Genomic DNA, 20,831 nt, shown 5'->3' with positions numbered 1-20,831 from the left:
AATTGATGGTCATTTCTATAAGTAATTAATCATTTAAGTCATTTATCAAGTAAAAAGGCCAAACATGCTCTGCCTTCAGCTTCTCAAATGTGAGTATTTGCTGATTTTCTCTATTTTATATTATATTCAGGTTTTGGCCTGCAACCTGAAGAAGAAGTCACCTGAGAACTTGAGTCACATTTTACAGCCTAAACAATAGATCAATAATCAGTTGATGAAAGGAATCATGACTCAGCGTTACGTACTCTGGAGGACACGGCTCAGTGTTGCAGTCTCTCTGGTTCTCTGGAGTTTTGCTGTCTGGGTCACAGTAGCTGTTCTGCACCACCGAGTTGTCATCCAGCCTTTTGCACACCACCTCCTGCTTCTGGGAGCCTAAATGTGGGGTAAAAAAGTGAAAAAAGACAGATCAATAAGGCAGCACAGAGCTCAGCTGATCTCCCCCCCCCCTTTCAGAAAAACATGGAAGCCGGCCGTCGTGTCGAGCGGAGATGGTATCGCTTTCAGTCTGTAGTAAATCCAGACATGTAAATTCCTGATTCTTTGCAGGATATCTTGGCAAATCGCTTTTACAGAGCAGAGAGCTCTTTACTTTGGCTTCTAATGGAGAGAGTGAGGGCTACCGTATCAGTGTCACACCTCCCACTGTGTGTGTGTGTGTGTGTGTGTGTGTGTGTGTGTGTGTGTGTGTGTGTGTGTGTGTGTGAGTGTGTGTGTGTGTGTGTGTGTGTGTGAGTGTGTGTGTGTGTGAGCGTGCATGTGTATTCTGTGTGTGTGTGCATGTGTGTATGCCATACCAACTCAGAAAGGGTCTGTTTGGGCCCTCGTGGGACATAACCCACAGCAGACTTGTCTGGCAGATGTAATGAGATATGGAAGTGTGTGTGTGTGTGTGTGTGTGTGTGTGTGTGTGTGTGTGTGTGTGTGTGTGTGTGTGTGTGTGTGTGTGTGTGTGTGTGTGTGTGTGTGTGTGTGTGTGTAGTACAGAAAATCTACCCATCTGTGCATGAAGTGAAATACAGTTTGGAGGAACAGTACGAAGCGTGGGGTAGAAAAAGAAGTTTTGGTTGTAAGGCTGTCAAAAGATGTTTTTCATAGATTTTATTACGGCAGTAATATATTAAACAACGCTGCAGGATTAGCTGAGCGAGCCGTATCGAACGTGTGTGTGATTAAATAACCTTTTACTGATTTAAAGCTCAGCGCGGTCACAGTCAAATATTAGATCAACAATGCAAAGGCATGTTTACAACACCGGGAGGAACATGTGTGCTTCCCGTTCCGAGGAATAGCTTCAGACTTCTGCTGCGGACTTGGAAATCCTTCTTCAGAAAGAAACCACATGCTTATTCAGTCATGCTTTTACAAAATATTACAAACCCGTCCAGGCCACACTTGACAACTGGGAAGAAACACTATTTATTGTTACATGAAACCCATTGCTTTTGGGCTAAAAGGTTTGGTTTAGTCATTCTTGAGGCCACGGTCAACATTTCGCTGCGGTTTCAGACGCTGAATGTTTGACTTTGGAGGGACAAGAGCGGCCGTATCTGTGTGCAGCGCTGGTAAACCAGAAGCTATGCAGCGCAGCTCATTCACAGAAATTACAGCATATTCATTACTCTGGCCAAGATATGGAAAATATACATATTGAATTTATTAGAGGGCTGAATCTCTCAGCTATAAAGTAATGATTTTGGAAAGCCATCGCAAATTATGATACTGGGTTTCCACACGCTGCTCCTGTAATTACTGGTTGGGGAAGATTTACAGAATGAAAGACACACACAAGATATGAGGTATTAAATATTTGAGAAGGGTAGAAATATGCAAAAAGAATTTAAAACACCCACAGCGTGTTATGCTATTCAACACCAAAATGCTTGGAGTGCTCTTTTTGCAAAAGACAACTTGCCACTGGAGCTCGGCAGAAGGTCGACGTGGTGTTCTCCTCTCGCAGAAAAATAAACTTCAATAATGATAACTTGTAGAGCAGTTTAAGAAAATCAGTGTTTACTTTACGCCCAATAAAAGACACTCTAAACTGTATGTCATGTGAAGGCTAAACGATAAAATGCTAGACTGGATTCCAAAATAAATTGCCAACCATGTAACATAAGACAAAAATGCAGAAAATGTAGTGTTTCTAGATGTGTGCGGGTGACCGAGTTTGCGTTATAATAAGTAAGTAAGTTATGGTGATTAAATGGGGAGTGAATGAATGCATGAAAGATTGTTTGTAAAGTGAGCTGACATTTGTAGAGGTTTCGTTTTCAAAACAAAGTGCCTTTTTCTCCACCTGTTTTTGTGCAAAATTTTCAATTTTCAAATAAAAATTGCGTGGAAATACGGGAAATTTGTAAATAACTAAAACATATCTTTAATATGTGTATTTTTTTACACTTGGCTGAGACAAAAGAGTTGGTTTAATGATAAAACAGTTCATCTCAAAGACTTTACTCCTAATATAAGTCTTACAGTATCGAATGGAACCTTTATGTGAAAAGTTCAGCTGGAAACCCTGAGGTTCTTTGCTACAGATTTCACATTGGAAAGATTACCTCCTGCTTTGTTTCTGTGACCATTAAAAGTCCACAAAAAAAAAGAGAGAGGAGAGTTACTGCAGTCAAGGCTGACTTACCTCCAGCACAGGTAGCTGAGCATTCAGACCAGGGCAGGTGGTGCCAGGAGAAGCCCACCTCGTTGTCTCCGCTTCCTGTGCGCTGGATGGGCACGTTGAACTTGTAGCGTATTCCCATGTTCTGCTCCTGAAGGAGGACCTGTAGAGGAAGCAGCAAAAAGAAAGACATAGTAAAATAATATTGATTATAGCAGCTGTAAGTGCAGTTCTTTCACAGTCCGCATCAGTGAGGCTCTAGTGGATTTATATTAGTCTGCTGGATGCAGATGGAGACTGAGGGAGTCGCGCTTTGCAAACCACAAAGAATGGTCGAGCGGCCAGTTGCTCGTCTATTCCAGTGGTGCTGTGTGGTCTGGTATTTTCAGCATTCATGTCAAGGCAGAAACCACAGAGTATTACGACAGAACATCAGTTGGCTGACATTAACACACAAATATGCAGACAAACTTGCCGTGAAACCTATTTAAAGCACTATTTAATATGCACAAGCAAACTCTAAAACACAGATGCTCTCCAAATCAAGCGAAACTGTTTTTTTCTTCTAATAGCTTTAAGCCCCAAAACCGCTAGCTGACGGTCACCTAAGGTTAGCAGCCAGATGTTTAAGTGGACTCAGACCAACTGCATACATACAAGTTAATAATTCTAATTATATTGAATACTTTTACAATAACAATGTATTAAAATGACAATGTGAAAACAATGTGAAATGTGTCTCTTGTAGTGAGGAAGTGGTGGAGACCAAAAAAAGAGCTAAAAGAGAGAAAAGGGACATGATATTCATCATGTGGACACAAAAAACAATCCATCTAAATGCTAATGTTGCTCTGTGACTGCCGGATGTGTAAACAAGCGACTGTTTATGAACAAGTTTGTTATAACTACCTAAAATGTGATATGTCACCATTTTTGGGGCCCACAGAATGAGCTATAATGCAGGACCAGCTGCTGCTCCCACTGTGCTACTTTTGACACATGCAATGTTTTCTTTTTTTGCATGATGTAAAGTTAAATATAACTCGTTACCATGACAACCAGGGTTTCAGTGGTAGCTCCCAGCGACTCTAGGGACTCCGGCTCGTCCGAGGGTCTCTTGTAGTGGAAGGCCGTCCCTGCGATGTCAAACTTCCTGGGCCAGTCGATGGTCCACGCCCCGTTGATGTAGTAATCATCCACTTCAGATTTCAGAGCTACGTAGTCACAGAAAAAGAGAAGTGCTTTCAGAAAGCTGGAGCGGACAGGAACGGTAGCCGAGACGACAGGTGGAGACAATCATTTGTTGTGATGTCATCGCCAACGTTCATCACCATCATCATTTACAGCCTCTCTGATGTCAACTTTCTGAGCAGACGCACACACACACACACATGCTGTAAATGCAGGCTTTCACGTGCACCGACATGTACATACGTCTAATTTTGGGGAGAGAAAGAAAACACACTTCAGGTGAAAGCCTGGACGAATCTCATGAATACCAAACTCTGTCTGGTTGTCAAAACAAAAGTTGGTCTCCAAGCACAACAGATCTGAAAATATCCACTTTCTCTGCCTTGAAATGGGGCCAAATTCAGGAGAAACGATCCAACCGCTCGCTATTCTGTCTCTCTGGCTTGTGCTCCGCAGATTCCGCCCCCCCTTCCCTCCCTCGAACAATAGTTGAGTCCTCTTTAAAATATCCCAATCCCCTTCTACAATAAATTCATTTTTCAGCACATCTGGCACAGAGTGTGAGCATTGTGATTTTGCTCGGTGAAGTTTACACAAGTCTCCACAGGCATCCCGGCCTCTATTTTTATATTGTCTCACTCAGCTTGTGCTTTAATAAAACATTCTTCGAAAAAATGCAAACTCTGCTGACCTAAATAGCTCAGACAACGCTGCAAAAGAAAAATATTATCTTTATCACTGGGGTCACAGATGAAATTCATAACAAAGTTACAGATTGCTTGGAAGGGACACATCTAGTACGACACATTAACCAAAATTGCAGTCTTTAAACTTTGATATATAGACATCATATCCCCCATAATCCTGGTGGAGCAGGCAGCTGTCACCACGGCCCTATAAATCTGATGCAGCTCTCCGGTTCAAAGTGTAACTTAAGCCCTCCATCAACACCATCCACTATAAATTCAACACGCTGTCACATGTCTTTCTCTTGTTAATGAAAAAGACACAGAACGGGCTTAATTGAATCCGGTCGTTTGGTTGTTTTGGGTCCGACGCTGCCGGTGATGCAAATACTTTTTTGTTTAGTCTGGAACGTTAGCGGATGAGTCTGGTGCCAAGAGGGCCATCACATGTGTTAAGATTCAGGGAGGTTTTACAGACTGGGTTTTTTACGGCTTTACATTAGGCAACAGGAGATTTAACGATGGCATCTTCTAATTTGCGCTTGACAGAGACGCATGGAAATCTCTGGAAATGTGGTTGACAGAGAAGCGAACAGATAATGTGAAACAGCTTGATGTCGCAAATTGATTTTCACCACACTGTAGTGAAATACAGAGTTCCACTGAGGTTGATGGATTGATAGTGAAACGAGACCAGAGAGTCTGCAGCCACACTAGTTCCTCTGTGAGGCTGAACTAAGCACAGTGGTGCTCTGAGCTAAAGGCATGTAATGTTTACCATGAACAGCTCAGAGTGCAGCTGTCATTAGTTGTGCAGGTATTTGTACTGTAGTGGATAATTCATCCTGAGGGGGACATGAATGTCTGAACCAAATTTGATGGAAATCCATCCAACAGTTGTCAAGACATTTCACTTAAAACCCAAAACATCCCCCTCGTGGTGGCGCTATTGGGAACCAAAATCCGCGAGCTTCATCCTCAGGGGAACATGAATGTCTGTACCAAATTCAATGGCAATCCAGCTAATAGCTGTTCAAATATTTCACTGAAAACCACAAACGTTGACCTCATGGTGGCACTAGAGGGAATGTCATGAGATCAACAAAGACGGTGTGGTTAAACCTCTGGAGTACATGAATGCATGTACAAAATTGTGTGCCAATCTAGTATATGTTGAGATATTTACATGGATAACTATTTTCTGCCCTGCAGATGGAGCTAGAGAAAATGCCGGGGCATCCCAAAAGTCATTAGGATTCATCATCTGGGGAACATGAATATATGTACCAGATTGAATTGCCATCCATCTGATAGCTTTTGGTGTTTCATCTAAAACCAGAAATGTCAACTTCTTGGTCGTGGTGCCAAAAGGAACGTCAGGGATCACCAAAGTCATTGGGTAACCAGTAATTTTTGCCTTGAAGATGGTGCTCGAGGAAATGACAGGGGATCCCAAAAATCATTAGGATTCATCATCTGGAGAACATGAATATCTATACCAAATTTCATGGCAATCCATGTCATTTCTGTTTGGTTATTCTACTTAAAAAACATTAATGTTAACCTCATGTCTGCACTAGAGGGAACATCAGAGATTAATCAAAGTCAGTGAGCTTCATCCTCTGGGGACCTTGAATGTCTGTACCAAATGAAATGGCAACTACCTGCGGCAGTCTAACTCTAAATGTGCCTTGACTCACCGATGTAATTCTTCGACATGGCAACTTCTTTGATCTCGATGTGAACGGACCCTTTGGGGATCTGAACCACCTCCATGTAGCCTGGAAGTACAAGTACAGAGATCGTTAAGGTGGTATTCCTCCCACTCAAACCTCAAAGGGAGTACATATAGAATAAAATCCCAAATCACCCAAAAAGGACAAAGCAGGAGGACAAAACAATCCCCTCCTTTTTTTTTTTTTTTTTTACAGTCACACACACACACACACACACACACACACACACACACACACACACACATGGACACACAGTATTTTTAGATGGTTTACTAGCCATACCATAGAAGGAGAAATATGTTTTCTGTCTCTCCAACTCTCTATAGACATCCTCAGACTGAAGCCAACAGCAAGTCCCTATCTCTACTCCGGACTTCTTCACTCCATGATGTAATTAATGGGAAAACATTATGTTTTGATCTATATTCTGACAAAATAATTCTAAATAGGCCAAACAAAATGCTCTGTCAGTGGGTAACAAAGACACACAATAAAATAAAGATTATCTTCCTGGCTTCATGGATGTTTTAGACAAAAAGCTGCTTTGCCAAAAGGCCATAAGTCACTTTGTTTCATCACAATCTTCTCTGGCGACTGATTCATACGAGCCTGAAAGCTGCTGTTTCATAAATAAATTGTAGCTCTACAGTCATAGAAATCTGAGGTGACGGAATATCTGATAACAAACATGCCTGGAGTCGGACATGTTTTTTTACCTCCTCTTGGTAGAGACTCGTTGAAGAGTCCCTCCGTTGCCTCACAGGTGCTGCCGTCGCCTCCACACACTCGGCATCGATCTTCTTTAGCATCGGAGCTCAGGATGTTGTCGCAGCCCACATGCTTTGAAGTCAGAGAGAGAACATTTTATTGAAGACTGGAACATGGGGTTTAGCAGCATTTTACTGTAAAAATACAAGTTCAATACTAGGGATGTAAGGATTCCCCAACTCCACCGTTGGGTCCAGATCTCGATTGTTGAGCCACGTTTTTTGTTCGTAACGTAAACTTACAAATTGAACATAATTGGTAAAAGTGGAATTGTAAAGTGTCATATTGTCATGACATTTAATTAATACGTAACATCACACAAAATGTGAATTTATCTGCTTCTGGAAGTAGTCCATAACAAATGAACTCTTTACTCCAGTTTGAGTAACACTTGGTAAAAACTACAGTTCCCAGTTGATTAAAGAAACATTTATCTTTTATTTTAAATAAACTATATATTTGTGAACTTTTTCAAAGTTTAACATCTTCAGTAGGAACCAATGGCATTGGACCTCAGTGCCACAGACAGAGCAGGAAAGCCATCAACTATTAGAGGCAGACTTTATAGTTGGTTTTGGTCTTTTCTAAGCTTTTATTGACATAATAAAAAAACAAAAGAATAACTCCAGACTGATCCTTTACCACAGCTACACTGATCAGAGCCGTAATTACTGTTGACTTGGCGGGTTTTTACACATAAAACATATGAGAACTCATAAAACATGACGGTGTTTTAAACTAGCCGTCATAACACATAAAAAGTTGTTGGCTTCATATAAATTGTAATATGCAGCCCGTATGGAGCCCTTTAGATCTTTTATCTGTGCTCAATTTGTAGTGATTGCTTCATCACCATTTGATTGGTACAGTAATGCCTTGGAGCTTTAAAGCTGATCGGCGGTATTCAGCAGGTTCTGATTGAAGGTTAAGAGCTGTGTATCCCTAACCCTAACACCAGCAGTCTATAGACTCATTAGGACAACTAGAAATATACATCACATATATCATATCTCTGGGTTTTTGACTGTTGGTCGAACAAAACATGAGACATTTTGATTATCTGTCTTTTCTAACACTTTATGGACTAAACAATTAATCTAGAAAATGATCTGCACTACACAGAGAATGTCAGTGAAACGGCAAAGAGTAGTCACAATGACACGGATATTCTAACTGTGTGTTGACGCTGTGTGACAATAAAACGGGGAGGATTACTGTTCCACTCCTGCTTTGGTTCTTTACACTCTCTATCACCATCTCTCCTCTCTGTTGTTCATAATCTCTCTCTGTATCTGCAGCACCTGTAAATGGCATCGCAGCTTTGAGAGTTTCTGAACGCTCTCCAAGCAGACAGTGTTCTAGAGATTTATCACCCAGAGAGCCGGCAGCCTCTGAAATATAACGACGCGTTGGATTCAGTCTGGAAATAAAACCCTGCTTTGCTCCTTTAGTGGGGAATATTCCACCTCTTACGATTCTATTCCCCGTTAAAACACGCACCATGTTGTGTTTTTACATTAAAAATCAAAGTAATGTTGTTGGCGCAGACGGTGCATTTTCACGCCAAATCGCACGGTCGGGTGGAAGTCAAAGCAAATACTTAGAGCGAGGAACCAAAAAGTTGTTTCAGCTGCATCTCCGAAAACGCACCCTCATCTCCACACAAACCGTACAAAATGACTGATGCTCATGGAAACAAAGACAGCACCAACTGCCAGCTCCTTTCAATAAAATGTTATTAAATCAGCCATTTAAAATATATATATAAATCCTTATTCAATCACAATGATTTTTGTGTTTTATTTATCACAAAACAATCCCTGCCGAGGCTGCAGAGCCCTGATAAGAGTCAGAGAGAGCAGAGCCAGTCATTCCATCACAATAAGCCACAAACAGCAACTCAAAGGCTCGATTGTTCTTGACTGGAGAATCTGTTTTGCGCTTTGGCAGTCGTGTTTATACAATCAGTAATGTAGTAAACTGTGCGGTCAAAAAAATAAATAAAATAAAAACTGGCACGTTGGCTGAGGAAACTCTCAGGTCAGATGATGTTCAGCTAACATGTCGCTCTAGCTGTAATTTGACCAAATATCAGAAGTCAGCAGTCACAAACAATCAAAAGAGCCCACTGAGGACGATGTCATTGTGTGGTTGTCAATTTAATATCTCAGAGCAGGAGATGCATGATGTTTTTATTGCATCTAACATTAATTTCACATGCAAATCAATCAATAATAATACTGGATTTAATATGGCACAGTGCCAGTTAGTGCATCAACATGTCATTTCATGTTTCTGTAGATTTTCCTGATTCGAAACAGGACTGATCACATTTTCATAACTGTAAATAAGTAATTCCTTCAGTAGAGAATGTTTTGTGTGGCTTTTGTTTATATTTATTATTATTTTTAATATTTTTGTTGAGATATGACATTTGATTCTATTTGTAGGGAGCCCATTAAAAGAAAAAAAAAATAGATTAACCCCTGAATTAAAAGAAAACAGTGAACGTGAACTTTAACTTTGAGAAAAAAAAAAGATTCCTAATACTAGCTTCTTTTTCTGAGCTTTCAACCACATCTCACAGTCCTCCTAAGCGGATGTTTGCTCATCATGTGACCTGGTTGTGTAACTTTTGGTCACATGACAACAGGTGCTAACTCCATCATAAAAACATCCGCTGAGGAAGACCGTGACATGCGGTTGAAAACACGACAAAAAAAAGCCAGAAAGTTGGTGGTTGTAAAAGAAAAACTACCGTTTATTACAGTAAAATTTATATTTTTGGAGCTTCAGACTCCGCTTGTATGAACATAAGGGAAAACTATAGTTTATTATGATGTGGGTTTTATAATAAAAGAGTATCATAACGTGAATTTAGGCTTTTCAAATGACCATATTTGACAAAACGCTGCCCCCTTACCTTACACTCTCCATTGATGCAGATGTCCAGAGAGTCGGCCTGACATCGGGTTCCATCTATGACGGCAGGAGAGCGCTCCGTGTAGAAGTTATAGCCCTCCGCCAAGCAGTTTAGTGCGCAGGGCTTAACACCACCTGGGTTACACAGAGTTCACACAGACAAGAGTGAACGGTTATCTAGAGTTCAGCCTGCACACAGAAAAACAGACAACATGACCTGAATACTAATCGCACTACTCAGAGATGTTGGAGCCAGCTTTGGGATCTCCTCTCTACTTGTTGACAATAACAACCATGTGGAGGGAAGTCAGCGGTGCTCAGATCTCAAAACCTGCCGAGGCCTACGTCACTGTAACGCCGACACCGACGGAGACGGAGCCTGCTGCCAACAACAATTACGCTGACATCAGCGCCCAGGTTATCTGCTGTTTTTACATGGCGGCTCGCAGCCTTCAGAGCGCTGTGAATCAGGAGGTGATGGATTCGACAAAACAGCCCCTATGTGATTAAAGAGATCCAACTTAAGCTCTTTCATCGCTGAAAGAAAATAAAAGCTGTGTTTACATGCTTCGAACTTCTATCACTTTTTCTTGTGTTTTTTTAGTGAAGTGGATATTTTCCCTGATCTGCAGACATCAAGGAGAGAATTTGTTGGGAGAATGACACAAAGCATGTGCTGCTAAACTCCCGCCAAGAGATTCTTGACATGAAATGTGTCCGGACGTTTGTCAAAAATGTGAAAATCTCCAAGGTTGGACGATCCAGAAGACCGGCGAGGATCTTGGAACACACCGTTCAGGAATCTGAAGAACTCTGTTCCCATCAAAAGACAGCTCCACTCTCGGTGTTGACTCGGTACACAAGACAGGCCGGCCTGCAGACTGTCATGTGTAACGCAAAGAGGATGACAGGAAGATTTTTACGGCTCAGCACTTAGTAGAGATTAGATGTATGAAATATTCTGCAGCCAGTTGCATCGAATAAACGTTAGCATAGTGATAACGTAAATGTTTACTAAGTGACACATCTCTAAATTAAAGTTAGTGTGAGGATCTTTTAACTGGTTCTGAGTCAGTCTCAGTTTAGTCCTGATCCTCTATAGACCTCCATCAGTAAAGGAGACCATCAGAGAGAAGATCGTCTGTTTCTATAAAGTTATTCTTAAAGCTCGTCATCGGAGCCACCGGGTCGGATTCTGGAGAAACCAGATGAAATCATGAAGGTTCACCAGAAACTCCTTCAGCTCAGACTCCAGCAGAGACCAGTCCACCGTGGACAGACCCAGATCCAGCAGAGACCAGTCCACCGTGGACAGACCCAGATCCAGCAGACACCAGTTTTTATGGTACAACTTGATTTACTAAATCGCTAGTTTCAAACTAGTTATTATTTACTGGGACCTTAAGAAGGACTTTATTCAAAGCCCAGAAAACATATTCTCTCAATCAATCATTGAAACCGAGTCTTCTGGGGCTTTAAAGGATTTACCAACAGCTGGTGCAACCCAGTCCTGAACTCACCACCAGTGTACGGCTTCCAGTTGTAGTACTTCCCACGGAAAGGCTGGCTGTCAAAGTCGGCGCACTGCTTCTCTCGGAAATCACGAGATCCTGCAGGACAGGCCTGCAAAAAATGAAAGAGAAAACATTTTGTTATTTGTGATGCTTCTAGAACCAGTATCATTAGTTTACTCCACGTGACTGCTAATCATTTTATTTATCTCCATACAATATGAAAAGATGCTTAAGTTTTCCACCTCCAGCACTTGACTTTACTTTTCTACTTGTTGCATACTTTTCCAATCACGGCTAATCACATAAAAGTTATGGGCATAAAGACTTGCTGTCCATAATGTTTGTTAGGTAGATGTCATGGAGCCTGGAAGCTGTTTTCTTTTGTTGTTATTGACATAAAAATACTTTTTAAGTATTAAAAAGTGTAAAGTAAAGCAATAACAGACTTTTCTAATCAATTCGCCATTAAACTGCCGACATTACCAAACAATGATTATGTAACTTTGGGAAAGAAAATAGAGACTCGATGTTAACTGTGATGGAATACACAAAGCAAAGTTTTAAAAGTCTGCCAATTGATTTTAATGTCATAAGAAAATTAATGGAAAACGAAGCATAACTGGAGCGAAAACAATCATAAATCTGGAAATCTGTTGCATGCATTTTAAAAAAAGTTTGCATGATTTGTAGAAAAGGAGCTAAAACTTATTTTTTTTGATCTAAAGTTGCACGCTAGCATCTTGGAACAATTTGTGAATTATTCTGGAAAGGTTTTTTTTGCGTAGACAGCATCTTTATTAACAACTGGACAAAGTCTGCATGAGATGTCCCATTTGATCTCCGGACATGAAAACAGAAGTGTCTCTTGGAGCTCCTAATTAAGAAAAGTGTGTTTTGCATTTGAGGGTTTTTCGTTTTCATGAGTGAATGTTGCTCCAGTAAGAGAAGTTAGATGTGGGAAAGAAACAAACTTTATTGGTGTGAAAAGGTCCTTAGAAACCCCAAAACACTTTCCCCCGGGACAAATAAAAGCTTTCGGGTCAAAGCTGTATTTCACATGCTGAAAGTGTTCCACGTCGGAGCCGCTTTCATTACCACTCAAGTGTTTTGCCGATTCGGCAGCTTTAAACTTCCACATCAAACATGCAGATTGAGTCAGAAGAGACGGAATAACATTATCACAAGTGTGTGTTGAAAAGACAACACGTGGCCAAATGAGATTAACATGTTAGGACACGTCATCAAAGGGGGAAAGAACTTCAAAGATCACATCAGTGGAGCTGCGGGTAAGGATTATCGATTTACCTGCTGGTTGTGTTTTGATTTATTGTTTTGTACCTAAAATGTCAGAAAACAAAAAAAAAAGCCTGTGTTTCTGTCACAAGGACCTCAATAAATCTTGAGAAAGATCCTTCCGACCGTAACGTTGACTCTTTTTTAAATAAATCAATACAGACTATTTTCTTTGGAATTGTATATTTTTCTGTCTTCTAGCTTCTAACAATCACCCAAGAGCCCAAGCTGACAATTCATGTTTATTGAACACTATAGTGTATAGTTTGAAAATGTCCATTCTGCACAATGTGATTGGTTGATGCCTTTATTTGTGGTGCAAAAGCGCAGAAAATGAACCTTGCTCTGGAACGTAAGTATTCATGGCAAAACCAATTTTTTTAAAGTTTTAAAAAATGTAATTGATCGCACATAAAACTCCCCCTGGTGTGTGAAGGCCTTTAGTCTAGCTAATTTGCCTTCCAACTATGTGGAAGTATAAAAATTGGCCTTTATAATATAAAACTATAACCTGCCTAAAGGTCCTGCATCCAATCAGAGAGGTGATTCCTTTTTTCAATAGCTGCTGCATGAAGCATCATGCTAATGGAGGCAGCTTTACAATATAAAGTGACCTCCCACAGGACAGACGTAGTAGCAACAGGAAGGGAGGGAGTCACCATTAACAGATAATATCTGACGGCTGATCAATGTAAAAATAGCCTTTATGCATGTAAGTGTGTGTGTGTGTGTGTACATCTGGTTCTCACACACATTTCCCTGAACGAGGTGTGGTCAGTGTGATGAAACAGCGGGTTGGGGATGTTGTTTGTTTTCCAAAGAAAACACTCAGTGCTTGCTCTCGGCTGTTATTTTTAAGACTTGCGGTTAAATGTCCACCAGGACCCTAACTATTTCAATTTTCACCTTGTGTAAAAAAACAAAAAACAGCCAGAAATAGTTGAACAGAGATCTCAACTTGCTGCCATGTTAAATATTTGTCTAAAGCTTTACTCCAGACCTCAAAAAAAAAAAAAAAAAAAAAAAAGAAAGAAAAAAAATTTGCTTTTCATGAAATGCGCTCTGAAGCTGTCATCATTTGTGAAATGTCACAAACAATATGTGAACTATGAAGTGTCAAAGAGACGAATTAACCCAAAAGTCACTGGGGGGGATATTGAATCGCTGCCTGTGCGTTCCAGGGAGAAAACATGTCAGAAAGCTCAAAGGAGGTGAAGTGCTGCTCGCTAACATGCTCCTTATAAAGCCTGTAAGATAACACGCTCTGCAGGAGAACAAAAAAACAAAAAACGTGGAGGTTCAGCAGTCGTTTGTGTGACGGGGCCAGGTCAGAACTATCTCAGTCCCTTTAACAAACCAGAGCATCCATCAGGAGGTCAGTTTAGTCTCCAAGTCACTTGTATACTTTGCACTAAATACCGAGCAGACAGAGTTAAAAACAGGGTAAGAAACTCACGTCGGTGTTACAGGATCTGTAGCGTTTCCTCTCTCCGAGGCAGTACTTCCCTCCTCCGGACGGGCTGAGAGACACACAGGAGAGTCGAATGAGTGGGGAATTTAAAAAAGAGAGAGGACACACTTCACATCAAGTACCGTAAATCACAACATTTCATAAAAGAAAAAACATCTTTGTGTGCACATGTTTGGTGAATGCGAGTCTCAGCCAGAAGACAGAGTGTGTTTGTGCATTTAATGAGTGTGAGAGCCAGTGATTCATTCATGAAATCCAAGCTGCTCTAAGAGCTCTTCAAGTGTGACGTGACATTTAGATTTGGGAGAGTCTGTAACCTCATTCTCTCCTCGTCCTCTCTACTCATCTTCTACGTCTGTGAAAGGGTTTGTCCTTCGTCTCACCTTCGTTAGCCTCCTCTTCCTCGACTAAGTGAGACACTAACAGTAATGAATGTGTTGGAGGTTCTGGCTGTGTTTTCTCTGCCTCCCCTCCTCACCGAGCAGCCTGATCACCTTACACAGGTGTTCCACATTATACTCTTTCCCCCCCGACTCCCTCTGTTTCATCCTGGTTCTTTCGCATGTCTCCCTCTGAGCTGTATGACGTAATATCTAGCTCCCAAAAGCAGAGGAACGCAACGATGAAAGAAGGATAAAGATCCCCAAACATCTTTTTGCCAAACAAAAAGCGCGCTTGACGATGATTCGTCTCGTGAGGAAACACGAGAGGTCTTAAAAAAACAAACTGGACAGCGGTATTATCTGCAGAAGAGGGTGAGCTGTGTCTTAACTGATTCACTGCACGGGTGCATCTCAAAGATCATGAGGACTTATGTCTGTGCTTATAGTTACATTAGAAGATGACTAGGATGACCTTCTGGGGATTTGATGTCTGTTTCTTTACAGCCAGACTACTTTAGAATGAACACAATCTTCCTAATAGGGTTGTCCTCAACCAAAGACATAGTTAATCAACAAAAGACAAAGGTTTTTACAGAGGGCATTATGAATATCTCTTAGTCTCACTCCATAAATCAGAAAATACTGTCAAGAGCCATTTAAAGAAACTATTTTGTTGTTGTTGTTTTTAGGAGTTTGAGTTGTATAAATCAGGCTATGAATGACAGGAACAAACCCCTCTGTTAAAACCTTCAGAATATAGAGAGGAACGAAACTGGAAAGTTTGGTGAATGTAAGTGCTGCTGAAGTGGAGATGTCTGGATCAGAGTCTGAGAGAGATGTTTTGAAAAATACATACATTATGAAGAAACTACAGGTGAATATTGTTCCAAATAACTTAAAGATTTCACCATGAAACTTCCTCAGTTGATTATTTACATTTAGACAATGATTTATTGTATTTTAAGTTTTCTGAAATGTTATGTTTTAATATGCATATGAGGCATTATCTAATGGAAACTTTGGGGAATTTAGGAGAAATCTACAGACACAAAGAGAAAAGTCGTAAAATAAACATCTAAATGTGTATTTTTAGATGTTTTCTTTCCACTGGTCTGAAAGAAGACATGTTTGGGAAGAAAAATAGACCAAAACTGTGCATGAAAATATTTTTGCCTAGGGTGTCTCCTCTTAAAAAGGCTCTGTTACATTTTGTACGAGTCGACAACAAAGAAAAAAGCAGTGTTTTTAAGAAAAAGTAATCTTAAGCTTTAACAAAAGAGCCACTAAGGCAGTTGTTTCTCTTGGAAGGAGGAATATTTGCCTCAGAGAAGTAAAAGCTCTACTCCCAATCAGGTGTAACATACATCCACACAGCATATACATGTGCACACACACACACACACACACACACACACACACACACACACACACAAACACACACCTGTAGGCAGGACCTGGATGTGTGTGTTCAGCTTGCTGTGGCTTACTTTGCCTACTTACGCTGGGCTGTCACAGTGCCTCATGGAGGAGGACACACCGCCCCCGCAGGTCCTGCTGCACTCCCCCCACGAGGACCAGGGCCCCCAGCCTCCGTCCACGCTCTGAGGCCAGGTACCGAACGCCACACACTCCCCCTGGTAGCACCACTGAGGGGCGGAAACAGAGAGAGGAGGGAGAGAGAGGGAAGCTTTGAGTCTTCAGGCCGTAGAGTTGAGGCATTTCTTCACAACAAAAACACTGAGACACGTTGTTTTAAGGTCTTCACCGTAACATTATTACAACATTGAATACCTCAGTGGCAGTTCTACAGTTTTGAGCTCACATAAACTCACGTGTTTCTGTGTGTGGTGAAATGTAGACTATACAGAATCTGACTGATGTTTTAATACAATAACACGTTTGTGTTTCTCTTTAAAAAAAACACACTAACTTGTGACTACACTATTAGTCGCCCTATAATTTAATTTTCCACATTACTCATGTTATTTCTTCTCTATTCACCTGTCATCACAGTTTAACTGACTGCAACACAGTTTAGGTATATAGTTCAACATTTGCGTGATATAACTATTTCTTTGGCAAACAACAGTGCTGGTGCGAAGTATCCTAAACTCTTGTCTTGATAGTGATGTTACCAGTTTTGAAGTACAAGTACCAGAACCACAACCTTCGCTACAGCAAAGGAAGAGAGCAGATGGATGAATTGTCGTCAAGACTAAACAGTCAAGATACATCCCGTAAAGACGATAGCTTCTGAGTTTGTGGGCATATTGTTTTACTTTAGAAAGAACCTGGCTAGCTGTTTCCCACCGCTTCCAGTCATTATGCTAAGCTAAGCTATCCACATCCTTATTTCCAGCCTGTAAATACGACTTGAACGTTTGAAGGAAATACATTTTTATGTATTGATGAGATAGAGGGCAGTCATTTTGTGCCAGACGCTACCTGATTGTGGATGTCAACAAAGTGACAGAGGTTACCCAAGCATGTTGTACTATTCCTTTAAATGTTGCAAGATGATACAAGATGTGTTATTCTAATTATCTATGAACACATTCTTAACTTAAATCATTATTCATCAAAACATCATTAACAGAGCAGCTTCTTTTAGCTGCTTCTGCATGTTTTTGTGTTAAATGTTTCCAGCGTAGTGTGAGGAGGTTTCAGAGGCAGGTGAGCGATGGAAAGCACCGTGCCGTGTTTCAGGAGAGTCTTAAGCCTCGTGCTAAGCTGTCCACAGCTCCAGAGGGAAGAAGGGATCAAAGTCGGCCCCTTTGTCTCTCCAACTGTGTCAGTAGGTTAAGAAGAGCCGGACAGGCCAAGGTGAGGGCCACTGTCCTCCTCCTCTGAGTTACTCATTCACGTCCTGAGACGCTGTCTAAGCAAGATTAGCGGTGGGAGGAGGGGAGAGGAGAGAAACTGGGAGAGACACAGAGGGCCCCTAAGTGAGTGAACACACAGAACAACTCCTCTCTGTTGGTCAGTTTTCTGTCTCTCCCCCGCCTCCCTCCGCCCTCTCCCCCAGTCTCTCCCTCTCTCCCTGCTCCTGTTGGAAGGGCCTCTCTCCATTACACGCTGGGTGAGAAATGGCTGACATTCATATTCCTTTGAAGCTGTCCCCCCGGCAGGGGCAGACAGGGTATGCCACTGGCTCTCCTAAAGCTGCTCCAAAAGCTGTTCCAAAGCCCCCCAGGCTCAACCTGGGGCCCCCTGTGTTGTCCAGGACCCTGTCCGTGGGCCCCGGCCCTCAAAGGCTCCACTGAGCTAATGGTAATGACGGGTGACAGCTCGTGACGCTCTGCTATTCTTTCCTTTTAGACCTCGGACCATCCGGTGACAATGGCTGCCGTAATCCGTGTTAAAACTGTCTCCCCTAACCTGGCTGGCATCAACAGCGGGCCGATGACCTAAAGCCTGGCCTGCATGTCTGTCAGTGTGTGTGTGTGTGTGTGTGTGTGTGTGTGCATTGCATGCAAGCACACTCAGGGGAGGGTACCCCTTCCAGGGAGGAACAGATGCAAGTGGAGGCAGTGAGCTACCAGTAGCTGTCGACGCTAACTTCTGCACACATAGAGGAGTTTTTTAATAGAGATGTCCGATAAAACTTTTTCCTTCCCGACACCTGAACATGAGTATCTGAACTCCGAGGTCCATCGGCGGGATTGCAAAGCATGTTTTCATTAAACAATCGCCAAAAATACACCATTTACCATCACAAGAAGCTATATCGTTGGATCTTCATCTTTCCGATGATCCTTAAACACATCATGTGTGGCAAACGCTTCCGTCAGAAAAAGCTACCAAATATGATTGGGTGGGTTTAAGGTTCTGATTTGACTAAAGCTGGCATCATTGGACCAATTAAAACAATCTAAGGGAAAATAAATCACTTTTAATTGCTAACAAATCAAACCAAAGCATATATGTTGCTTTGTATTTTGTATTTATAACCAAAAGAGGTTATGAACCCCTGATGTAGAGCAATACAACAGCTGAATGTGGCCGACGACACCAGCTTCTGGCTATGTTAAACGGTGTATTCTTGGCGATTGTTTAAAGAACACATGCTTTTCAATCCCGCCGGCGGGCTTTGGGGTTCAGATATGCACTGGTATCGGTGAAAACAGTTCACAGTAAGGTCTGAGGATTGTCCCCAGAAATCAAAGAATGCTGCTATAAAATCGATTAATTTCAAGTGGGGTCCTAACCTGTTCCCATGTGTAAATATCTCTTGTTATATGCCAAAAATATGTAAAAGAAAAATGACTTGTTACTTTGTATTTATTCAAAATCCCTCTCTTTAAAACATTTTCGCTGACTCATCTTGCACTCTGGGGCGTGGGAAGACATCTATCCAATAAAATGTGATTTATGGCGACCAGCTAACCCCCGTCCATCACATAAAAGCGAACATGACCATTAGCTCGTGGGACATAACGGCTAGCAGAGTGATCAAATGTCAGAGGTTTGTGTTTGAATTTATACTTCCCTCCTGATCTTCCCTCTCTCATCTCTAGATACCGCTTGGTAACTTAGGCTGAATCTTTAAATGCATTTAGAAACACTGGATGACTTACCCCTTTATCAATGCTGCCAGTCTGGCACAGAGTCCCCTCTGCGGCAGGGATACTGTTGGTTACACAGCGGTTGCTTTTGCTAAGGCACCAGAGCTCTCTACACACTTCCTAGGAAAGAAGGCAAAAGCAAGTTGGTCAGAATAAGTCAATTCAGCAGACTGGTAAAGGTGAGGATGATTAATCAGTTTCTTCTCCAAACACATTAATATTCATCTATAAATCTGCATGATTCAGGATCAGATCCGAGGATTTGATGAGACAATATTGAGAAACTTTCAGAGCCCATATGCTTCGGATCACGGTGCATCTTGAGCAACACGTTAATGTTCTCTTATGAGAAATGAAGAGTCAGCTGGATCAACACCATGACTAACGTTTGCTCACGTTCACCTCGAGACCACAAGGGACCGTGACATCAGTTCAAGAAATCCAATTTCTGCTTCTTAGGGGAAATAAAGAGTGAGCAACAGGCCTCCCAAGTCCTAGATAAAGAAGACTTGAGGGCCTAACAAATATCTTTAAGGTTACTGAGTGGTCTGAATAAACATATCTCTCTCCTCCTCCTCACTCCGCGAGTCTAGAGCGTAAGGAGAATCCATTTAGTTTGCTAAAGGAATGGAGTGTGTGTGTGAGGGGGAGATAGCGAGTAGACAGCACTAAGTTGCCCCCAAATAAATAAAACCATAAAGTGAACACATGTTACGAGGACAGCTCTGCACAACCTCGCATTAGATTTCCCATTAAACCGAGCCGGGTCGCCCCAGCATCTCCACTTCAAAGGGCTTTTACAGGACAATTGTGTATGGCAGAAGAGCAGGGCCATGAAAAAGAGTTATGATCCGGCGCATAGATTCTGACCCCCGGGGTCAGTAAATACGCCGCGGTCCCCGCAGCTCCCTGAGCCTATCCAGATTAAATAAAGCGGCAAACTGCCACTCTCCGGTTGCAGCGCCTCCCCTCTGCCAGCTGGTTTCAATAAGCCGCCCCGCTGCTCCATTCACTATCTCGGCCCCGCTGAAAGGTCAGCGGCCCGGGCTTTAACGAACATGGATGTGGGCCTGATGGATTTACGCAACGAGAGAACAAGCTGGCGATAAAAAAAAAGGGCAAGGGCACTCAGTTAAGGGCCTCGCTGATACAGCCATCAAAGGTTGTTTGTTTTTCATACCTTCAGCTCACAATGTCACGTGGTTCGCTTGAAAGATGTGAGGTAGTCACTGAGACTAAATTATTGCTATAAATCACCCTTAACTTCCTCCCTGGACATCGGTGTTACTTTTCCCACCTCTGACACAATCTCACGCTGTGATTTAAGGTCTGAGGGACCCCCGTGGTTCTTTAAAAGCTTTGAGTTTAGTTGAGCCCCTGTGAAGGTGTCGTCGGTCATATTCAGTGAAATATTGCTTTTGTATTGCTCTACATTAGGGGTGCACAACCTCTTATGGTCATGACTCCCCAATATAAAGCAAAAAAAGTATTTGCTTTGATTTGTTAGCAATTAGAGAGCAATTTATTTTTCCGTCTTCGATTGTTTGATTTGATTCATTGATACCAGATTAAGTCCAATCAGAGCCTGAAACCCACCAAATCATTGTTAAAGTTACAATCTCGAAGATCTCCGTATCGTTTTTCTTTGGCAGCACCTGTGGCAAAATGCGTAAAATACAACACAA

General features: G+C 41.8%; 1 protein-coding gene across 1 annotated transcript in view; it reads right to left on the bottom strand.

Annotated features, from left to right (window-relative positions):
• adamts6 (ADAM metallopeptidase with thrombospondin type 1 motif, 6) overlaps positions 1 to 20,831 on the bottom strand; it is a 52,644-nt gene that overhangs the window by 9,126 nt on the left and 22,687 nt on the right. Inside the window, exons 11-20 of the mRNA XM_054612671.1 lie at positions 19,159 to 19,266; positions 16,082 to 16,227; positions 14,184 to 14,247; positions 11,441 to 11,543; positions 9,922 to 10,055; positions 6,947 to 7,070; positions 6,195 to 6,275; positions 3,668 to 3,831; positions 2,642 to 2,780; positions 246 to 375 (exon numbers count right to left, since the gene is read on the bottom strand). Coding sequence (XP_054468646.1) covers positions 246 to 375; positions 2,642 to 2,780; positions 3,668 to 3,831; positions 6,195 to 6,275; positions 6,947 to 7,070; positions 9,922 to 10,055; positions 11,441 to 11,543; positions 14,184 to 14,247; positions 16,082 to 16,227; positions 19,159 to 19,266 — 1,193 coding nt within the window. The remainder of the gene's footprint in view (positions 1 to 245; positions 376 to 2,641; positions 2,781 to 3,667; positions 3,832 to 6,194; positions 6,276 to 6,946; positions 7,071 to 9,921; positions 10,056 to 11,440; positions 11,544 to 14,183; positions 14,248 to 16,081; positions 16,228 to 19,158; positions 19,267 to 20,831) is intronic.

The sequence above is a fragment of the Anoplopoma fimbria genome, chromosome 14 (assembly GCF_027596085.1).
Source record: "Anoplopoma fimbria isolate UVic2021 breed Golden Eagle Sablefish chromosome 14, Afim_UVic_2022, whole genome shotgun sequence".
NCBI lineage: Eukaryota > Metazoa > Chordata > Actinopteri > Perciformes > Anoplopomatidae > Anoplopoma > Anoplopoma fimbria.
Note: the sequence above shows the minus strand (reverse complement) of the source record. Positions and strands in the feature narration are given on the sequence as shown.